Source organism: Pholis gunnellus (genome assembly GCF_910591455.1).
Source record: "Pholis gunnellus genome assembly, chromosome: 5".
In the NCBI taxonomy this organism is placed as follows: domain Eukaryota; kingdom Metazoa; phylum Chordata; class Actinopteri; order Perciformes; family Pholidae; genus Pholis; species Pholis gunnellus.
The window spans coordinates 12,123,170-12,147,010 of NC_136531.1; the positions used below are offsets into that span (position 1 = coordinate 12,123,170).

General features: G+C 41.1%; 1 protein-coding gene across 1 annotated transcript in view; it reads right to left on the bottom strand.

Moving 5' to 3' along the window:
• The window catches only part of ctnna2 (catenin (cadherin-associated protein), alpha 2), a 275,903-nt gene that overhangs the window by 194,544 nt on the left and 57,518 nt on the right, over positions 1–23,841 (bottom strand). Inside the window, exon 7 of the mRNA XM_079160441.1 lies at positions 4,266–4,469. Coding sequence (XP_079016567.1) covers positions 4,266–4,469 — 204 coding nt within the window. The remainder of the gene's footprint in view (positions 1–4,265; positions 4,470–23,841) is intronic.

Sequence of the window (23,841 nt, forward strand, 5' to 3'; positions counted from 1 at the left end):
GTCTCTGTGATTTACTCCCTCTTCTGTGCTTGGACAACCAGGGGCTGTCAGCAATCTCCCAGCTGTAGCCTCTAAAACACAACTCACGGGCTTAATGAAGCGGGGCACAATTACTTTAGCAAAAAGCTGCTTTGCCTTAAGAGGGGGAGAGGGCATCTCATGTTCATGGACACACGCATGATTTCTTTGTTTTCAGAGAGTTAGTAAAAGGAGAAGATCTCGGTGGCTTTTACACCATACTCTGAGGAAATGATGGCAGTCGCGTTAGACAAAAATAATGTTCATGTTTCTTCAGTGATTTTGCAGACTGATCCTATGAATCAACCACAAACCTAGAAATGTCTCCTGCTGCGCTGCAACTGATAATATTAAAGACATACAAATAACTGTTATCATAACTACAAAATCAGTTTCCCAAGTAAAACAAGACAAAAAAAAAAGACAGACTAATGACATTATTGTCATAAATGATTACCATTCAGATTATTTTCTAAAGATGAAATATCTTTTAAAAGCAGAGCATTATGTTAAATTTTGTCTCTAAATTGTGGGAACTGGCGTCTAACACAGCGGGAGAGTAAACCTTGAAAACAACAATAAAAAAAAACAATAAAAACATTAACAAGTGAAGGTCATTCCCCCAAACATTCACAGACACACACACATGCATATCGAGTGTAGAACTAGTGCTGTTGCACTGTTAATATTATATTACAACCAGAGAGGATCTCTAATCTAATAAGGACTCTCATCTAATAGCACCCTATTGTTTCTAGAATACTTTATGAGCCCAGACGCCACAACAAACACACATAATTAGGTTGAAGATTATATAGTATTACACAGGGCCTTTTGCCAGCAGGAGAACCGATACTGTAGGGATCAATAGACAGCTGGCTTGCTAATTGCTCAATGGTCACAAATGACACTTAATACACTGAATCGATCGTTAGAAGACAGTTCCAGCAGGTCGCACATGCAGGAAATTAGAATTATCATTAGGATTTCATTTTGGTCATCAAACAAACTTAAGATACATTAAATGATGCCGCTTTGAACCGAGGTTGTTGCTAATATTCACTAAAAAGAGCGTTTTTGAGAGCTGCTTTCAGGATGGCCTAGATTTTCACAGCGGTGAATGAGGTGCTGAAGTAGTCCTCCTTTAAGGAGAAATCAAGTCCTTCACACTCTGGGTCCCTCCTTGACACAGCAGCAGTACTGATGGCCCATTAAAGATCACCAGTTCACATTTAAATCCTGCAAGTTCTCAATTCACCCATTTTATATATATATTTATTTATTTATTTTACCTTTATTTAACCAGATAAATCAATTGAGAACCAGTTCTCATTTACGATGGCGACCTCTCAATCAATCTCAAACAAAAAGAACATCTTAATATGTACACTATATAACCATGTAACCGTGGAATGGTTTAGAAAGCTAACACTAAACAGCTGCAAAGAAAAGACAGGGTAGCCGGTTCTTAAGAGAACATAAGAACATATTAAGATAACTGTTAATTCTCCATTTACCAGCACAGTAAAGGTATTAACATCTCCTGAGCTTCTTCCTCCACAGATGGCTATATTACCCGAGGCTAACATTACCAATGTGGACTCTGAGTCCCAGATTAGTAGAACACATGGGTACATTACAGTCATTTTAAACACAGCAATAACTCACAGACAGTCGAGGCCCATTAGATGTTATCTAAGAATTCAGGCTGGCCTAGTAAGTGCCCCACTGCGGAGGTTATGGGCGCTGCCTTTACAGTGATTTAGGGCTTTGTTAAGGGCACATGAAAGGTTGCCATGTTGATCATGTCTCAATATTAACTTTACATTAATATTTCCATGAAAACCTTGAAACAATGTATCATAAAAAAATAAGTTATGAATTGTTTTAATTTAATTTTAATTTGACAAGATAATTATACTATTTATGTATATATATATATATATATATTATATATTCTACAGCTTTCGTTAATGAACACAGAGTAAGCTGTTCTTTATCATCATGTAGAGTTAGGTTATGCTGCATGTGACCATGTTGTTGTTAATTGGCTGTTTTTAATCAGTTGATTGGAATAAAATACCCCACCTGCGTGGGTATAATTGTGATTAATTAACTTGAATGAGTTGTTTGTTTGACGTTCCCGGTGGGTGTTGGCCTCCGCCAGGGCTGCCCTTTGTCACTGGTCCTGTTCGTGACTTTCATGGACAGGATATCTAGGCGCAGCCGGGGGGTGGAGAACGTCAGGATCGGGGGTCTCGGGATCACCTCTCTGCTGTTTGCAGATGATGTGGTCCTGTTGGCCTCCTCGGATCGTGACCTCCAGCATTCATTGGGGCGGTTTGCAGCCGAGTGTGAAGCGGCGGGGATGAGAGTTAGCACCTCCAAATCTGAGGCCATGGTGCTCTGCCGGAAACCGGTGGATTGCTCCCTCCGGGTGGGGACGGAGTGCCTACCTCAAGTGAAGGAGTTCAAGTATCTCGGCGTCTTGTTCACCAGTGAGGGTAAGATGGAGCGGGAGATCGACAGGCGGATTGGTGCGGCTGCAGCAGCAAAGCAGGCGCTGCACCGGACCGTCTTGGTGAAGAGAGAGCTGAGCCGGAAGGCAAAGCTCTCAATTTACTGGTCGGTCTACGTTCCTACCCTCACCTATGGTCACGAACTCTGGGTCGTGACCGAAAAGACAAGGTCCAAGCGGCCGAAATGAGTTTCCTCCGTAGGGTGGCCGGGCTCAGCCTTAGAGATAGGGTAAGGAGCTCGGACATCAGGAGGGAACTTGGAGTCGAGCCGCTACTCCTTCGCGTCGAAAGGAGTCAGCTGAGGTGGTTCGGGCATCTGATTAGGATGCCTCCTGGACGCCTCCCACTGGAGGTTTTACGGGCACGTCCAACTGGGAGGAGACCCCGGGGAAGACCCAGAACACGCTGGAGGGATTATATCTCCCAGCTGGCCTGGGAACGCCTCGGGATCCCCCAGTATGAGCTGGAAAATGTTGCGGGCGAGAGGGAAGTCTGGGTCAGCCTGCTTGGCCTGCTGCCACCGCGACCCGACCCCGGATAAGAGGAGGAAAATGGATGGATGGAGTTGTTTGTTTGATCCGTGAACCCTTTAATATTCTATATAGAATACTGAGTACACAGGTACACAGTCAAAATGCATGTGCATTATATTTTCAAGTATTCTGCCAACTTTTCTCTGGAGAAAAATGCAACGATGAATCTATAACTTGCTATTAAAATGATAAAATATTTCACATAGAACATTTCAGAAATGTTAGGGCTCCTGTTTAATGGCGCTATCGCAAAATCCAGCACAAAGAACTAAATTATGTGTGCAAGGTCAATAACAGTGTATCCAAGTGCATCTATTACTTTTGCTAATGTAGAAATAGCTCACAGCTCTATATGCACAAAAGGGTCTGTTGAAGTAGAATATAAATTGGATGTGTGTGATGATTAATTATTGTCTTGGCCAGACTCATAACCTTTCAACAGCCATGCCAATCACAGTGGTGCGTGAGGAAAACGGCTCCCCATATGAAGAGGAAAGTGCAGTGCGGCTTCTCCAAGAAGCAAAATACTGTTGTTGCCCGAGGTTAAGAGTTGCAATATACAAACGTATGCATTACCATTATTGTATGAAGCCCAAAGCCCATCATTTCCATAATAATGGGGACATGAAGTTATCAACAAATTGATGCTAAAATAGACATGGTCCACCGACATCTTTTCTCGGCACGTCAAAGAGCTCATTTTCACCAACAGCTTACCTTTCACCGTCTCATCTCCTCCCACCTTTGCACCTGTCGCACTACTCTAAGAACAGAAATACCAAAGGGGTCGGCAAAGAGCAATTCCAGGTAAAGCACTAACTAACACGTAACACGGCTTCAACTACAGCATTTGCACTGCCTCGAAAAATAATGCCACATACGTCAAACAAAGGACATAACTTGGATTGAGTAAGGCTGAGCTAACCTAAACAGAAGGCTTTTGCTCTTTAACACTTAATGGCAGGTGAAAGCATCATGAGCGAGGTGTTTGGTTCTGCATTTCACCAAAAATGTCTGACAAGCGAAATGTGTTGACAAAGAGAGAAGTGTAGTCAAGACCAAGTAGAGAAGTCAAAGGAGATCAGCAGCATGTGTGTCTGCTTTCATGATGTATGTGTGTTCTGAGGTGCGCACATGAGCAAGTGGGCAGTTGCAGTTAGCTAGTGAGTATCAAATTATCAGAGAGGACACTTACATTGTTCATGTACTCGCTCAACAAGTCTTGCAGGGCCTGTCGAACGGCGTTGCACTCAGCCACAATGCGTTCACGGCGGTCGTCACGTGTGCATGAGGAGTCAGCCATTAGCGCGGCACCACTTATGATGCTCTCCAAGCGCTCTTCCAGAGAGGGACGGAAACGAGCCTCGCTGAATGTCAGAGGGTCCAGGATGATCTTGTTCTAGAGGGCAAAAAAAGACACGGAGAAGGTCAAAGGACAGAAATAAAGGCCCGTCTGGGCGAAAGGCATGACCAACTGAGGACCGAACTGAGAAACTGTGATGCGGTGTAAATCAAGAGTTCATCATTGGTGTGCGTGTGAAGTGACTGCAGTGCATTTTGTGACAGAATCCATGTGGTACAAGACAGAAGCATTTGCCTGTAGGGAGTCATTTCTGGTAACAAATTAACAGCAGCATTATCAGTTGACAATATAAAAACATGCCAGGAGCCTTCCAACCAGCCTGTGAACTAATTATATGGTTTAAAGCTAATTCGGGGTGTAGAGCATATCCAAAAAGTAGGTCAATGGGATTAAAATAAAGTTTTTTTTCACTGGCAGGTATGGTACGTGGAAAACACACATGATTTTGATAGATTTGAACAAAATGATAACATGCATGACAACCCCCCCCCCCAAAGAAAACAACAACAACAACAAAAAACACCCACGACACCATTACATTTCCGAACCATCTTAGACCTTTGCTTACAAGAGAGCTTTGAGCTGTTCAGTTAGACAAATATTGACTGAGGTGTGTTTACAGATTTATGAAGATGTATGCAAATTGTAGCACAGAATGTGGCTGAATCGCTGCAACAATCATCCGCCATGACTAAGATAAACAAAACCAGGGGTGCATAAAGAAAGTTAAACAGCCATCAGATTCCAATCTCACCGAGAGGAAACAATGCTTTTGTACATATGATTCTAACTTTAAACACATATTTGTTTATCTGCCTTTGATTCCCCTGATAATACTGTGAATAGTACAGCAATAAAGCCATTCATTTTAAAGTTGACTTATGGTATTTTGTTCAATTCAGAAAGATACCATGAATCAGTGAGTAGAGACACAAAGCAAAACAGCAACATATGCCTCACAATTTACTGCAAAGACTTTTTCATCACATCCCCTTTCCATCTATTGACAAGGGAACATTTAGCTCATAGCAATTCAAGTGGAGTCTTTCCATCCTGAGGATCAACAAAACCAATGGAATAAAAAAAGCTTCTTTAGCTTCAGCACCTGGCCCACTCTAAGTTGCATTCCAGTGTCACCTACATAAGTTGTAAATAAACTAAACATTCACCGATAACTCTAAGGGGACAATCCTTAAGAGGTGTCTCTGTGGCATTCTTGACGAGCTTTACAAGTGTTGGCTAATAGTACGGAGCAAAGGTGCAGTGTTTGGTCTCTCCTCAGTCTAATCCTGGGGCAGGCTGACAGACTGTCAAATGATGCATAATAACATGGAAGGTGCAAGAGTGCAAAGCACCAAGCATAACCTACTTTCCATCTGCAGCTGGCAGGAAAAAGCAGTAAATACAGGATTTCGCAGCATAAAAAAAGAAAGACAAAGAAAAAAGATGGGGAAGGAAGAGAGATTTTGGGGCCTCAGAAAGGAAAAAGAAAATATCGGATGGTGAGATAGAAGGAGAGTAATTAAAGAAAATAAATGCAAAAAAAATGCAAAAATAGATAAATATAGAACAGAAAAAAATGTCTGAGACAAAGACTGTCAAAGGTGGTTCAAAATAAAAGCTAGCTTACAACAAGAGAGATCCCCCAATAAATGACCTAATATCATGACATTAATCATGACAGTTTCAAAAATGTTCTTGTACCTGCACATATCCTAAAGGATGCCGTGATGAAAGCAAAATAGATCAAGCCATGCCTAATATATAGTTTTAATGTAACATGATATTTGAGAAGAGGTTGTAAAAATTCAAATAGTTCCATATATATATATATATATATATATATATATATATATTAACAAAATTGGGGATTTTTATTTTTACAATTTATTGCATTATAACTGTGTTATACTTCAAAAGTTTTTGAATTATCTCTACTTCTAGCCGTGATGTTGCTCTATCCAGCGAGGTGCAAGACTTTACATTGCAATGAAAAAAAAGGCCACATTTAGTAAAATGGGACAGGAGCAAAACGTGCAGTGAAACTGCTTGGGGTTCGTAAAGTTTTAGGATCTTATAATTAAATGGTTACTCCTAACTCTGAAATATGGATGCCATAATCTCAAGAACATTTTTTCGGGGGAAGGCAAAACATTCCAATCTAAAAATAAAGTACAGAAAGGTTGCGGAAAATGTCCACTACTGGGTAGTTTTCCATTAAGTTGATCCACTTTGTGATACATAATATTAATTGTAATAATAAACCATCCTCTGTTCCTATTGTACCCTTGTTGTATTATGTTTATTCTAAGGTTAACATCTACAGATCGGAAATGAAAGCTTTAGGAGGGAAAAAAGGATCAGAACACGGCTCAATACACTGTGGATCTTAACATTGGAAGATGCAAAGAAGGACAGAACCTGAAGGGAAAACATGCTTTAATCTATTCATTTGTTATTCCACGCAGGTTGTCAGGTTGTAATTATCACTGGGAGTCAGGCATAGGCAGAGTAGAAAGAGTTGCAAATGCCGGGTTGACAAAGGCTGAGAGGTTTTCAAAGTAATTGGCAATGGCTGAGGTCATCCTCCAAGAAGCTCACAAAAATGACTGAGTGCCAGTTCCCTCACTGAGCTTCACATTTTAGGGACTTTTGTTGTGTTTGAACCACATTATCAATGACTTTGTTGTTTGCTTTAAAGGCAAAAATTAGACAGTATTTCCAAAAACTATGTCTGACAAGTGCACAAAGTGACTGAGGTCTCAATCAAATCCTATGGACCGCAAAGCTTCCTAAAATAACAAATGTATTCAACATGTTTAAATAAACTATAGCAAATCACAGTGACGTTTCCCTTTGTAGACCTCTGAAAGTTCACAGAGCACAGTCACCTTCTGAGCAGAGTGACTGACGAATGGGCATTTGGTGTCGTGTTTAACGATTATTCAGCCCAGCGTATTTGCTGACAGCATCAATGCAGCATCTTATGACAATTCATTCAATTCCTTGAAGAAACAAGTCGTTTTATAGAGCTAGGTCCAATGTATTCTCTGCTTTTTTTCTGTCATGTGCAGCTATCTGAAATGTAGTCCAACAAAATGGTAGTGGTGAAATAAAAACAGCCATCCTAACAGATTGTATTGTAGTTTTATGATTTGTTTGCACGGAGCAGCTAGACAGATCTTACCTGCAGGCTAATGAAAGAGTTAAGTCTTTTCCTCAATTCTAGGGTCATGCTTTAAGCCTGTAATGCAATGTGAAAGTTGATTTTGACAGTGTATCAGTGCCAGAGGCAACCGTAGGCAACAAATAACCTCGCCCACAAAGGGTGAGGCTATTAGTTTGACCCCACTTTGGGGCATCAAGCAATAAGACGGGGCACATGTCATATCATCCTTTGTCAAATGCGCCTTGCAGGACTTTCCAATATTTGATGACAACTATTTTGTCTTCAAGGAGGGTTCAACTAGTCTTGAACATCCCACTGTAGTGCCTTTGGTGGCCCCAATCCAGGGTTCAATGGTTGTGAACATTATGCAGTTTGACAAAGCTCTGCCCACACTAGCCCGGGAGGGGCATTAGTGTCTGATTGATTGACCTTAATGAAGAGCGCCCGACTCAGGGTTAGGGTTTGGCCTTCCACTGTCACACAATAGAAGGGATCTGAAACAGCACAAAAGGCTGATTGTGTGGGTGTGTTAAATAACAGTGGATTGGTTCAATCACCTTAAATCAATCAATTATAAATATTTAAAAATAAATCTACTAATGAGTGGGTGCATGGGAGTTTATTTAGAACTGTGATCGTGTGACTAACAGTATTTCATATTGGCATACACAGGAATATTCTCATGCCATACCATCAGCTTTAGACATTCTAGGTTTGTGCTGGATAGAGCCTTTCAGGCAAATCAATTTTGTTCATCAAGCCCAACACCACAAATTCCGTATTTGCCTTAAGGGGCTGTGCAGTCTGTACAGCATACAGCTCCCTCCGTCCTCGCTTGGGATATAATACAATTGGAGCAGATTGTAATTCAAGTGGTACCCCTGGGTAGGCAATCTTATGGAAAAAATAAATAATTAACTGCAGAAATTGAAAATGCAGACCCAATACTGCAGTTCTCCCTTCTCTGTCCTATAAGCCCTTCTTACCATACGAGCATGGGCATATGCACGCACGTCATACAGTAACATGTACTTGCTGATATCAGAAAAACGTTGTGTGTAAAATGTGCAGGAAAATTGTCCAGACTAAGAGCGGTAATACAATAAACTTATTTCATCACGTTAGCCTCTTCCACTCTTCCAAGTACACATGTAAAATCTACTACATCTCAAGAAACATCACACAGGCAGTCCATGATGGAGAGGTACTCAGCAACAATACTATATCATGAAAGGACATAACCAATGCAGTAGTGTACTACTAGCTAAGGATATGCTACCATGCAGCTTAGATTCAAAGGAAGGTGGTTAAATAAAATGGTTTGTACCATTACCTCTTAAGATAAAAAAATAATTTATTCCGACAAATTTTTTCATACATCTAGCCATTTATATACCTTGTAGACCTCCTGAAGCACACTAAATATTTCAAGGGTGAGCTTTTACCATGGGTTTAGATTTTACAGTAAGCTAAACTGGGTAGCGCTGAATCTTTTATACATAAAAACAGTAGGACATCTGAGAAAATAGACCTCAATACATGTGGTCCTTACAGGACAACGTCTACTAAACTGTGCTGAATAAGTAAAGGACATTCTTTTGAGAAGATGCATAGCCCCTGGAGGGTGAAAAGTACCTTCAATAAGCCTCATGGGTCAACATACAGAATGTGAAAAAATACAAACACATGAATCCATGTTTAATCCCTTTAACACAACAATAGAGGGACAGAAAGGAGACAAACACAAAACGTGGTCATTCTCAAATTGCTTTTTAAATTCAAAATGGGCAACAATAAATGTTTGGTTATAAATACTGAAAAGGTAATCAGACCAAAAACAATTTAAGAGTGATTTGGACCACGCAATCTTAATTATATCCAATCAAAAAAGGACGTGGATTGCAATCAAACATTATTGTTCAAAAATTGGAGCCAACTGAACCATAAATTGGCTACCAACAGTGTCTTATACTGGAGTGCTAAAAAACACACCGTGCACCAACTTTGAAACTTTCTACACTCAATCGAAAACAAACAAACTGCTGCTCTAACCATGCCAATCGCCTGAAGGACACTTATTGTCACCACATGCAAAGGAAAAGAGCAATAGCATTAGTCATTTTAGTGTATAAATACATTTAATATGATTAGAAACTAGAATAATGCCAAGCATGAATCTCCAGGTAATTTCATAATCATATCAAGTCAACACAAGTCAATACTGTAGAAAATTAGAAAACTACAGCCACACATACCATCTGATATGGTAATTGTTTGATAGCAGCATTAGTCCAATGCTGATCGGTAATATCAACTAGTAGGGATAACCAAATCACATTGTATTGTTGAAATAAGCTCAAATCACAGCTTTGGCAATGAAGACACATATGTAGACTAGTATGTAGGTAGTTCATTGTATTTAACCATACAATGAAAATGAAGAACACTAATATCAGTTTGTATTTTCAAAAACAGTAGCCCAGATAATACGAATGTAGTAACTTCCAAGATGTTTGTGAGTATACTGTACAGCAGCTCAAAGGAAATATCTTGGTGTGTAATTGTCTGTAATAGTCTTCCCTTGGCCATTGGAGGACTATATATGAATTATTAAGTTGAGTGGTATTGTCCTTTTTGTGGCAGCTACATGTTGCGTAGTAAACAAACATTGCTCTGGAATGCATAGTAGCATGTCCTTTGGATGGTAAAAATACCACACAAATATCACACTTAAGCATTCTCAAATAATTAATAAAGAAAACAGCAGAGAAAGGAAAAGACGCATGAATTGGTCAAATAGTGTAACAAGCAGGAAATCAATCTAAAAGTGCACAATTCCTAGAATAGTGAGCGCACGCCCCAATGTCATTTACATTTCTACAATAAAGCCTAAAACTCTCACCTCTAAAACATGTGCACAGCCACATGCTTGCTGAAGCTTAAACAAGACTGGAATTACTGTACACGTGTTAATTAGAACTGCTCTTTGAACAAAGACCAAAGCCATCCCAACTGCAAACAGGGACATATTCAGTCAACAATCCAACTCTATTCTCCAGATGTCTCCGGCGTGTTTGAGAAATTACAGTATATGAATATTTTGAGCGATGTTGTTTATTTAGGAATGAGGTGAAAGAGAGGGGAAAAACAGAGACAGCGCGACAGATCCGAAAGCAGCCGCGCAACACACAGAATAGTTTTCCATAGTAAATGATTTGCCTTCTCACACACAAACACACACACACACACACACACACACACTTAGAAGTGAGACAAATCCCAGTGGTCAGGACATCTTGATTAATGATTGAACTTGAATCCTGCTGGTTTAATTATGTCAATGTGTGCTGTGACCTGCCTCATGTAGGCTATACCTAAGGGGCGATATCAAGGTTCTGCATATAATCAACTTGATGAGGAAAAATAAATAACAACTTTTAGTATAATCAACATAACATCAACAAATTTTGTTCTCTGTGGGCATTCCTTCCTTAAAATATGCCTGAAACTCAAATTCAAATGCACATTGTTTGAATGTTTGTATCATTCCAGGCGTCAACATTCCCTCTTCGGTAACACTATTCCTGTCTCATGCCCATCGTCCCCCTGGGTTTGCACTACTTGACATCTCATTGTTTTCCCCCTGTATGTCATTTGCCTCGATACATTTGCTCAAAAGGTGAAACGTGGGATCACAGACAAAAATGATGACCCAATTCACAGCAGTTTCAATGGAAAAGCAATATCTTTTTTATTTTCTGGCTCAGACATATCTGCCCTGACATGTCTGGAAACAGAATCAAGAAAGTGACTCCAGACATTGTCTGCATCTAGGATTCGTTATCAAGACTGTATCATAAAAACAGCAAGATAAAAGCTGATCTTTTTTTCCAGGCAGACTAAAGTACCAACCGAAGGTTAGCCGTCTTTGAACAGATGAAGCCCTGTGTCATATGATGAGCAGAGCATGAAGAGACGATCAGTAAATCCGTGTGATCCTCAGTAGTGCTTCTTATGATACTGAAGGTGTAATACAGCTAGTATTCAAAACTGTGTAGGTTAAATTATGAGTGTGCGCCCGAATGTTTATTAATGTAGCAGATGCGCATAGACAGAGTCATAAATCAAACAGTACAGTAGCATAATAAGGCCAACAAGGCTCCCCGCCTGCCCAGGTAATGGTAGCTGGAGCAGTGCCCAGTCTCTCTGGCTTTAGATGGTAAGTGTAGAAGCACAGAAGCTTGTGGGGGGTGAGGGGGTGGGAGGGGGGGGGTTTTGGTCGAAAACAGTGTTTGGCACGAAATACTACAGCCTCCAATATTCAGTGTATTGGGTGATGGCATGGGAATAATGTCATTTTTGTTTTGAGATTTTTATCTCAGTAACACTAGACGAACAAATGTTAAAATGTCGGTTGTGATGTATTGAATATTTATCTCAGGTGTTCTGCCATACATATCTACTCAGGGAAGGGAGACATTTTTGTTTTATTAAATGAAGCATTACATTTTCATCTCTGTGTTCTTCTGTGTTTTTTCAATGACGAACTGCTTAGCCGCCCCCCCCCCCCCCCCCCCCCCCCCCCCCCCCCAGAGTTCCTCTGGAGTTAAAGCCATTAAGGCCAGTGAGCAAACTGCATGTCAAATGAAGCTTTTAGTGCAAGTTCAAGTAGCCGGACAATTATAATTCTAATTTCCTTATCACACTGGGTCTGAGCCTCTCAGTAATTATCCAGTGAACTCACTTCTTTCAACCAGTGATCATACCATAACATACTAACCTGTTGCATCTCTGTGCGGACATTTAAATGTCTGTCACTGTCCCCCTGCACTACTGCACCACCAGTGACAAAGAGCCATCTATGGCTCTCTAGGGGGATCTCTGGAATGGCTGAGATTCATGGGGCATTACCCCCATACACACTGACGTAATCAACAGGTCAATGCCAAAGACTGTAAAAAATATTGAAATGCATTTATCGAGTTTGGGTATCTCTCTTGATGTCAGCACAACATCTTTAGTTCACTAAACCGCGGTATGCCAAACAAGCAGGCGCAAGTCCTACAGGGGGTCGTTTGACAGCGTGTGTCCAGTGGTTCAAAAGAGGACAAATACTGCGAGCTGTCAGCAAAGGCACCTCCCCCTCAGTGCTGTTTTGTTTCTACTCTATAAAAGTGATTATGGTTAAAAGAACCTTTTACCAGGTAATTAATAAGCACCTCACAGAAGACAAAAGGTATAACAGCTATTCACTGAGTCACTGGTACCAATCTCCAAGTTCTATGTCCCAAAGAAAGACCCATTGTTGCAAATGGGCTGTAGTGATTATGTTTGCCTTCTAACGAAAGCAAACAAGACAAAAAGCAACGAAGCATAGGGACAACAACTGCACGTCTTCTGAAATTCTGCAACAGAGCTCGAGGAGAAGAGGCGAATAACTGACCTCTAGCCTAGGTTTAGTGAGTCTGTGTTATCTATACGATTTTGTTACAGAAAATCCACACTCGCTCTTAGAACTAATCTCTAAATACCTGTGACAGAGGCCTTCACAGTTTAGCAGGGGCCAAAATGTCAGCAAGCGAAAGTACTGATAGTGCCATAGCTCCCAGCTGCCTTCTACCGTCTCAGCAAGAGCAGAAAAGGAAAAATAATAAAATAATGCTATATATTTCATTTTCTGTAGAACTCATCATCAGGTGTGACCGATCTCTTTCTCCACTAGCTCAAACCCGCCCGCAAAAAATACTTGAGTGCCCTTCACACATTAGCTACCATAGGAACATATATAAAGTTGCTATCCTTTCATAAACTAAGATCTTTATGTTACACAGTTGCGTGACATCTCCCCATAAGCCAAGGAACTTTCTCTGTGCTGGTATTAACTCCCGGCTGTGACTGTCTACACCATAATGAGAGTAGCATTTGAGGGGATCGCATGATCTTGGAGTGGAGGGGGATGTGGAGTTTAATGTCCCCTGGCTCCAGCTGCACCGCTCACGATACATGCAGATGTTGAAGCCTGAGTTCTTGCATTCTGGTGATGCCCATATATAGGCGCCACAGAAAAGGAGTGCAGAGATAGTGGATGACATGGCAGTTTATTCTTGGCCGTGGCCATAAGACCCAGTGGAGCTGTAGCGACTGCGAAACGTGATAGCAAAGGTAAAAGGAACGTAAATGAAAGATCCCATTTATTTTAGGGACTACAAACTGGCTACCTCCCCACTTCCACAGTTTGGTTTCGTTTTACTTTTTTTATTTTGCCCAAGTAAAAAGAAAAAAATAAACAAACAACATATATAAATAATATCGCATTGCAGGAAGAGGCAAAAAGCCAACTGGGTTTATAGAATATTAAAATGTCACAATATTACAGAGAACATATAATGAATGTGCAAAAGATGTGACTACGTAAAATATTGTTGACAAGCTGTTTTTTTACAAGATTTTAAATATGAGAACAATATCAATTCAAAAGAGTATTGGCAATAATGGCAACATGCCACATCATCTCCAAGATAAAAAAAAAGAGAGACTTAGGTGAAAATGTATACTATCAGAGGTTTGGGAGGATAGTTATTGCTGTCATGGATCACTTGATAATCCCCATTCATTAACCACTGTTTACTGCAGGTTTGGAAAAGTAAAGGTAATTAGAACTCACAGGGATATAACGGTGCAATTAACATTTAAATGACGGCTTCTTTGTCCTCTCCTTTGCTCTATGGGGGTAGCTGAGGAGAAAAGGGTTGGAGAGAAAGGGACTTTACTAATTACCCAGCAGAAATTGGAGTAGACCCTCTCAATCGCTCTCTAGCGGTGACACAGACTGATGCCCCCGTGTCTTAATGAAGATTAGGACCACTCACAATACTGCAGTGTGTCTGAATAGTGACCAGGGGAAATTATGTTACACACAGCAGGCACACGTAGCCAGAGGTGTTGCCATGACACCGTACATCTCCTATTGTGCTATCAGACGTGCAGGCGCGCAGTAACGAGGGCTTTCACATTCAGTGTAGCTGCCGCAGCACAACTGTATGTAGTGCTGGGGGACAGAAAGGCATCAAACATTGATATACTTCTGTGTTTGTCTTACACTTTCAGGGCCTGTGGGTGAAATGCTTGTCAGATTATAGCAACAGAGGTCTCTCGATGTCAGGAACTGGTTGCATCAGCTGTGAATGGAAGTGTTCACTAAGTGGAGATTAACACTTAATGAAAAGTGCACCAGACATACTAGTTCTTATGTAAAATGTATTTGTTACAAAATATTAACACCAAACAACCCCCGGGTAACTGAACTAACTGACGGAACCAGCCACTTAAGCAACCCATTTAGAGTGAGGAGAAAAAGAGGTAATGCGTTATTAATATCTGATCTGATACACGTTCTGTTGCTGTTTGAAGTTTGTTTTACTGCCCTCTTGTTAGTTTAAAGTTTTAAGCCGGTTCCACTGCCATCACTGCTGGGTGTAGCGTCACTGCTGTGTGTAGCGTCACTGCTGGGTGTAGCGTCACTGCTGGGTGTAGCGTCGGTGCTGGGTGTAGCGTCGGTGCTGGGTGTAGCGTCACTGCTGGGTGTAGCGTCACTGCTGGGTGTAGCGTCACTGCTGGGTGTAGCGTCGGTGCTGGGTGTAGCGTCACTGCTGGGTGTAGCGTCGGTGCTGGGTGTAGCGTCACTGCTGGGTGTAGCGTCACTGCTGGGTGTAGCGTCACTGCTGGGTGTAGCGTCGGTGCTGGGTGTAGCGTCACTGCTGGGTGTAGCGTCGGTGCTGGGTGTAGCGTCACTGCTGGGTGTAGCGTCACTGCTGGGTGTAGCGTCGGTGCTGGGTGTAGCGTCACTGCTGGGTGTAGCGTCGGTGCTGGGTGTAGTGTCGGTGTTGGATGTGGTCACAAATCTACTCTATTGCACCTGTACATCAATGCACTAGTACGCTAAAACAGTATGTTACGTCCTAAACCTTAGTATGAAACCAAAAGTACACAAACTGCATATTATTTCAGTTGAAATGTTACAGTATGCAAACACGGGACAATACGTAAGCTTTAATAACTAAATGCGGCATGGACAACAACATATATAACGGACAATGGTGGAAAAATATAACGTCAATAACACTTAAATGTAAGTGTAAGTATAAGATTCCACTTTGTAAGGCGTAATATATTTTTTTAATTAGTTCAGCTCACAAGTCATCGTTTGGTTATATGAGGTTGGCACACGCTACTATGGTTACGTGTCCCCAACCGGCAAGTAACTTCTCAGGAAGTGACGTAAATACAGTTCAGTGGGTCTTTTCCTACATACCGTTTATTCACGCAAAAGTAAGTTGAAAGATAGAACACATGTTGAGTGTAGTAGTGCATCGTACGCCATTTTCGGACGCAACTTTTGAATTAATTTTCTTTTGATCAGTCCTTAAGTTTGGCTGGTGCAACCTGCTCTAGTGAATTACTAGTTTGAAAGTTGCTGGTAGTTACGAAGACCATAGGAAGGACTTAGTGATGGATTTAAGAACAGCCGGTGAAACCCAAACCAAATAAAAATGTGTTACTGCAGTCTAAACTAACTCCATATCTGTAGTACAAAATGCTATGTTTTAGTAATGATCTATGTTAGTTTGTTCAACATTTGTGAGCATAACTGCATATACAGAAAAGAACAGAAGTTATGAGAGAGAGAGAGCGTGAGAGAGCGCTTCGACACAGTCATGTTGGAGGAGTCAGGGCTCAAAGCTTTTACTAGCACGCCCTGGGGCGGACTGGCAGTCTGGAGTACTAAAACTTTTCCTGGTGGTCTGGCAGTGACAGAAGGAACGGAGATGAGAACAGATGAAATCATTTCCAGTGCTGTATCTTCCTCCATCTGACAGATTTGTCTCTTGGTCGCATGATCTCTTTTCATTACGTTCTCCTACTGATGCATGGGTTAAAATGTTTCTCCTGTTCTGCTCATGATGTAGAAGAAATAAAGTCATTGGATAGAATATTAAACAATTTGTTGTATAAACTGTATGCAAAAGACCATATAGGTGCTGATGCATCCCTGAACTCGATAGGTTTGTATCCTATATTTTTTTTAATGTATGTATTCTTCATCTGACGGCCCAACAACACAAATGCATGCCTTAGATTGGCAGCTGAATAACACACAAGACACTTGTGATGCTCGGCCTTACAAAAGCATTGAGCGGCCTTGTCCAGTTTCCTTTGGAGACGAAATAAATATACAGATCCCCCATAATTGAAAATCGTGCAGGCACATGCGGGCTTGCCTCAATTTAAATATGAATACGGTTCTCATTTCATTTTCTGCTTTTTCAAATTCTGTCTAGCATAATGATAACCCCAATCCCCACATGCTGCCGCCCCTTCAATAGAAATCATTCTGCTGGAGACGGTCTCTGGTCCTCCCAATGACCCAGCCCCTTCACTCTCTCCCTTTTCCCCAGATCAGCTGCTCTCAAAATCAGCACTCCATACAATGGCTTCTGGGACTTCACAAAAAAACATTCCTTCGATGAGAAATAAATACATTCTGATGGTGTGTTCACTGTATACGTGGAAGAAAAGCAAAGGGACGATTCCATACAATTGTCAGGCAGATTGTAAACTAGTCCAACGTTAACGTAACTTTAAGAAAATGTTGATAAAAGGTTACCATTCTGTGTCTATACCCTGATAATCCTTTACACATGTCATTTGAGCTGCAGAGACCCTCAAGGTTACACCTGCAGGCTGACCTAAATGTCTGACTTTGTTGTGTTTATTATGGGATACAGGATGTGACCTATAGCCAGTGCAACTGAGACGGAATGCACTCTAAAACAGTCTTTTTTTTTGTAAATCAGTGTGTTTGTGGTGATCAGCACACTCTTGTATATATTAACCTAGGAGTATTGCTTAAACCTTAGGTTTGGTTGCTCTGGATTTAAGTCAGAATAAAGCTAAATGTCTACAATAGTAATGTGTTTTGCCTTTTAGGTTTGTCTGACATGATGTACAGTATTTACATTTAGACTTCAGCTATGGATATAGTGTCTCTCTCTGTTGTTAATGAGAGTAGTAGAAACAAAGTAATTTAGTTTAGTTAAATCTAACAATGATTTGTTGCAGGTTTATGTTATGAAAGCTGAGAAGACCCAACTGTTGAACTAGCGGTGCAAACATATTAGGTCATTATTAGGAGGTTTTTGTTATCCCTATAAGTTTCATACTGTCAGAGATTTGGGTTTGATTTTTGACTTCTCAACTTGGGATCGGTTTCAGAATGTGTTATACAACATTTCCTCACTTCTGTAAACAAGTAAAAATCACATCGGAGAACTCCGTACATGCTGCTCCTTCACAATACAATTGAAGCTGTGACTGGTGAGAACAGACCAAAAGTGCACAGTTGTTTGATCCCTCTGACCCTCTTTCTTTATTGGTTTTTCTATTTCCTACTCTCCTTTGCTGAATTTATTCCATACCTGACCAACAGCATATCCAACGTTACCCGTGTGTTCCTCTTTGCTATTGGTGTTCATGTTACGTCAAATACATGCTGTTTGTTGCACTTTCATTCTGTGATATTGATTGAACCATATGAATTCTTTAGCTTTCTATAACAAATGCTAATATATTTGTTTTAAGGGTGGCTTTTAAAAGGTATACTGTGGAGTTGTGACCTGTATGGAGCAGTTTTTTGTGTCCGGTTCCCCGTTTTGTTTGCCTCCTGCACATGCACGAGAATGCACACTTGAGACATGACATGAGACACAGTCCTGCTAATGATTTCATACCATTCCACTGATATGTAGGTGGTTTTAATGCACCAAGCAACACAGCAAGGCACCAGCATAGGCAGGAAGGGAAAGACATGCATTGCAAACATGGATACAAACAATGTAAGATTAAAAATACTTAAAACATCAGGTTTGCATATATCCTGATGAAGGAAATGCATTCAAGGAGTTTGTTAAAGCTTTAACATATCTTGCATTTAATTCGCACGTCAATATATTTTTGGGAATTGTTGTTTTTGTCCTGAGTACTTTCACACAAACCAGGAATAGTACGCGATGAAAAAGCAAAGAGGTCGATTTTCGAGCTTTCACACAGTGGATAATGGCATCAACCAATCACGTTTTGCGTACACTATATTGAATAACAACAGGGAGGCTCCATAGTCCAAACCGTATTATTCTGACAAAGGCAGTACAGGTCCACTCCTCTTCTTCTTACCTTTCACAATAAAAGCCCTAGATATTTACAGTACACTGTAATTGTTTACCAGAGGGATCTCAAATTCACCCAGAGCAGGAACTTATTAATATTGCTTATAGTAGTTGAGGCTCTACAACAATTTACCTCAGACAGACTGTCAGATGTTGCTTTGGGTCAATAGTATCGGTAGTTGGCCCTCTGCCTGCACAAATATATTCAAACCTTTTATTGAAAAAATGCTGCAACTGTCGCAAACTCGCATCGCTGCCTGCATGTAAAGTTTTGATGCAAAACAAATGCACCCCAGAATTTTGCATTTCCATGGCTTTTATCTTACATGTCCCCGGTGTGTAAAGGTTTGTACGCCTCCAGGATACACACAGAGTGTTTTAGTGAGTAACAACGGAGGTAGACATAACTTTTACTTGTTTATGAAAAGAAATCCACAGGGTACATTGAACATCTGCCCTCAAGCAAAGAATTAAAATCAACCTTCTAACTTGCTAACGTTTAAACGTTCGTTTTCATGGATGCTTATAAGATGTTAATTTTAGGAAAGCTGTCAGCTTCCTTCTCAAATTAAATGAACTTGATGAAACAGCAAAGAACAAATGTTCAAAAAGCAGACAGTGAGGCAGCAGCACTGCATGAAACACGGCCATGTCATTTGTACTACCAGACTATGACGCGCCACTGAACCTGCATTTCGTATAATTAACTGTTGAAGCAAAGGCGGCACAAAAGACAAAGGTTGGAAGTGAATTTGGAAATAATATTTTCTACATCACTCACTTTATTATTTGCAAAGCATGAAACGCTTTAGATCAGCGCACACAAGTTTTCACACAGGCAGATTGCATTGTGGTCTTTAACTCAAGATTTACAGTCATTTGTTTGATGTTCAACCGTTTCTTTGGGTTTCACACGATTTGCTAACTGAGAAGGGATGTATGAGCAGAGCATTCACTAGTGAATATCCAACTGGGTATTTACCTCTGTGTGGGGAGGGGATGGCGATGGGGAATGGCGAACAGGCAGCCAGTGGTCTTGGCAAGGAAGGCAGAATCATTTTCAAAAGTTCCTCATTTAGCTGCTGCAGCTTTTGAAAGAAACAGAAGAAGCTCACAACCTCCAGCCAGAACGTAATTGCCAATGGATGCCATTGAGGCTGAAAGTGAGGGAACAACTGCACACCATGGCGATGCACATACTGCGGATGCTTTAGTAGGCACCATTACAGTATAAGATTTAAAAGACCGGAAAGGGGATAAAGGCAAAAGATGTGGAACTAACAAGATGAAGACATAATGCTGGCAAAGCAAGAGCATGGAACAGAGCAGTCAATTCCATTGCTGCGAAAGGAAGTCTTGACAATGAAAGCTATGCTGATTAGAGGAGAGAATGAATCAGACAAAACACAACTATGCTGTCATGTCATGTTATCATTCAAGGAGTATTTTCTTTTCAACTTGTGAGTTAAAAAGAAAATACCTCATATGTTAAACTTTGAGATTATCAAAACACCAGTTTAATGAGAAGTTAAACTTGATGGTACTGGGAACACTTCTTCTGTCTGATGAAGCAGACTGCTTTAAACAGGGCATTAAAAAAGGCTCACACATTCACATAACTAGGACCAACTTTCAGTCAAACATGTCTTTGTCATTTATTCCTTAAGAGTTGGAAATGAAAAAAAAAACGAACCAGAGGAGAGGAACTGGCTTCACGTAGGATCTTGGGAGAGCTCCGTCCTACGCGGATGTACTTACATCCTACATTATCTCAAAATGACAGCTAAATTGGCCTGTCAACAAAGCTACACTCATCTAAGTAACTTCAATGGTGCATTAGTGCTTCTTCCAAACATAGATCAGGGATATGGGGCATCTCTTCCGTTCTGGAAGCCACAGGGGGAAATTAGAGAGTTTCTAAGTGCTGCACTATTCAAACATGCAGTCTTGGCTATTGGTTGGTTTCACTTGTTGGTTGGTTTTCCTCGCCGAGCTACTTAAGTCATTTTCTAGGACTGCAAGTTGAGGTGAAAAGAAAAAAGAAAAATCAAGCCCATTGCATCAGGGGAACAAAGTCCTGCTGAAGAATAGTAGCACACAATTGATGGTGTGTTATTAATTCAAAGTCAGTACTTCCTTTAGCTACTTCAACTTCAGCTCCAGTAAGGGAGGTGTGTGTATATATATATATATATATATATATATATATATATATATATACATACAGTCCTTTAAAATAACACACCACAAATGTCAATAACCTCCTGATCTGCCACCCCAAATCTGGACCATCTTTGTAGCTCTTAGCTGAGTATGAACAGTCTTCTTCTATTCTACAGAATTTAAGCAGGTAACTTAAGTCAGCCAACACTGAATTGAGGTGTTACTGGCACCTTAAAGTCCTGTGGATTAAATGCCTTGAATGTGTGTCTGGTAAATCCCTATGGCAATTCCACAATCTCTAGTCCAGGAGGCTGAGTACTTAAGGATACCAGGAAGCATAATTAAAAAGGGTGCTACATATATGCTTAACAGTTTCACTGTCCAATGCTGAATGAAGTACATATAGACATGCCAAATCACAGAAAGAAATGGCAGCTACAGACTGTAGAGGATTTAAAACAGGTTTAATCAGGGTTTTCCAAAATGTTTACACAACTGAATGTCAGTAGAATAGTGCCCAAATAAAAGAAACTACTTTGCATTTCTATACAGTCAGACTTTGAGCTCGGGAGCTTAGCAACATGGAGACTGAAAATCAGACAAGCAGCTCATTTATAATCTTTTTCTTTCCATCAGGAGTTCCCTGCAAGATATATCCCTTTGCAGAAAAGCTAGCCTTTAACAGGACTCTGTGCTCGTGTGTTTGCGGGAGCATTCCCATATTGTTGTTAAGAGATAGTGAAAGACTGTGTGGGACGAAAAAGCGATTTCAGAAAGCCATCAAAACCTTCTGCAAAGTCCTGTAGCATTATGTGGCTGCCAAGGACGGTCAGATTGACCGTAAGAAGGGATCATGTCATCCAGCCTTGCGTCTCTGCTTATGCATTTTACCTGTGGAGAATTCATTCTAATCCTTATCCTTTGATCCTATGGGCAAAATCCGTTACAATACAAACAGCCTGGTGTGTGTGTGTGTGTGTGTTTGCGGACAGAACATGTACTGTATAAACAAGAGCCAGCATGCCCCCGCATCGATGAGATTGAACCGAGCTGAGTGGGCAACCTGGCAGGTGAGGCTCTTACAGTAAAGACCTTGACTAGAATGCATGATAACTTTTAAAGAAAAAGTAATTTGCTGCACCTACACAGAAATCAACTCCCTAGAGTTTTATGCTGAGAGGGGTCAGAAGGAAGATGCAGTGAAGCAATTCATGTTGGTTGTTGTTGCCATTTAATTTAGGGTGGCTGCCCATAGAGAGCGTGGTTAGAATAATCTCTTAACACGCCGTTAATCATTTCTTTCGTTCTAATCGAGAATGCGAGCCAAGGAAAACAGTGTGAATTTTGCTTATAACATGCAATAGCAACGGAGATAAATTAAAGCCAACCTCGAAAAGTCTGGGGATACTCGAGTATGTATTGTTATGATAAGCCCTCTGATGTATTATGATAAATGTCCTAAAGTACTTTCACTGGGTGTTGTGAGCGTTATCGAGACATGTAAATGTGAACTGCCAAAGTGCCTTGGCGGAACATCAGTCAGTCTAATCTAACAAGTATGAATCTATAACTGGAGATAAACAAGAAGAGCTGAGTAATTCCAGGAAGCTGCAAACCGAGCTTTATGGAAAAAGGAAGTGGAGAAGCTGATCACAGTGAGCCCAAGGCTATAAGCACCAACTGTAACTAGTATGGATTCCTAAAAACCTGTTTACCAACGACCCATCCCACTCTCCTGCTTCCCCCCCCGTGCCTTATTGCCATCAGGATAAGGTACAGAGTGGCTAATTACTGTACAGCAGCAAACAAACCAATAGTTCTCTATCTCCCTGGTCATGTCCCATTAGTTCAGCTCGATTCCCCTCTTCATATTTCTCTCGACAGGTGCATCTGTCCATGGAGAATGAGGCAGTGTTTCAATTGGCAGGCAGAGGACGCTGTAATGTAGGGGGGTGTACCTCTGGGCTAACACATGGCTCAGCCAAGGTGAAAATGAAGGAAGGAGGGGAGTTTTATTGAACTCAACGGGGTTCTTGTCAATAACACTGCCACTTGGCATCGTCTCCGATGCCGTTATTAATGCTTGGGGTCCGTGCGCATATGTAAATGACTGTGCATCTGCTTGTGTTCGACCTTCCCCGGCAAGTAACAGCGGGAACGACGATCAGGATGCACTCTTTCCTCTCTCACAGTTTCTCACCGGCGACTGTAGAATGTGTTGAACACCCACGTGTTCAAGAACCAAATCAATGTGAGTCAAGGAGAGAGAGAGAGCAGGGGCAGGAGACACAATGCCGAGGGAGAAAACAGCAGACCGTGTGTGTGTGTGTGTGTGTGTATGTACGTGTGTGTCTGAGCATGCGAATGTATGCAAGAGAGGAAGAGGGAAGCGGGAGAGAAAGAAGAGAGTCTGAAGTGAGACAGCAAGGATAGGAGTGCACAGATTGATATAGCAATTACCAAGAAAGCTATCCCTCAGTTAGGAATTCATCTCCATACATTAGTGCAGGGCTGCTCTCCAGCCACTGTTTCTCTGAGGTTGGCTCGGCAGCGTCTCGTACACAAAAGGAGCACGCAAAAAGGTCATCACTGTGCACACACACACTAACGATGAAGAGCCCATCTATCGTGCATGTTGTTCATACCACCGGAGAAATAAATCCATCTTGTTGGCAAAGGAAGACAAACTCTCAAAAAGAAAAGCAGAAGGCTATCTTCATATACAGGCATAGTGCACACAGCAAAGAACGACGGACCGCGTTTCGCCTCGCTGGTCTGATGTCTGTGATGTTTATTGGAATTCCCATCTCAGCTGTTTTTTAAGGGTCGTCTCAGTGCGTCATCCCATAAACAT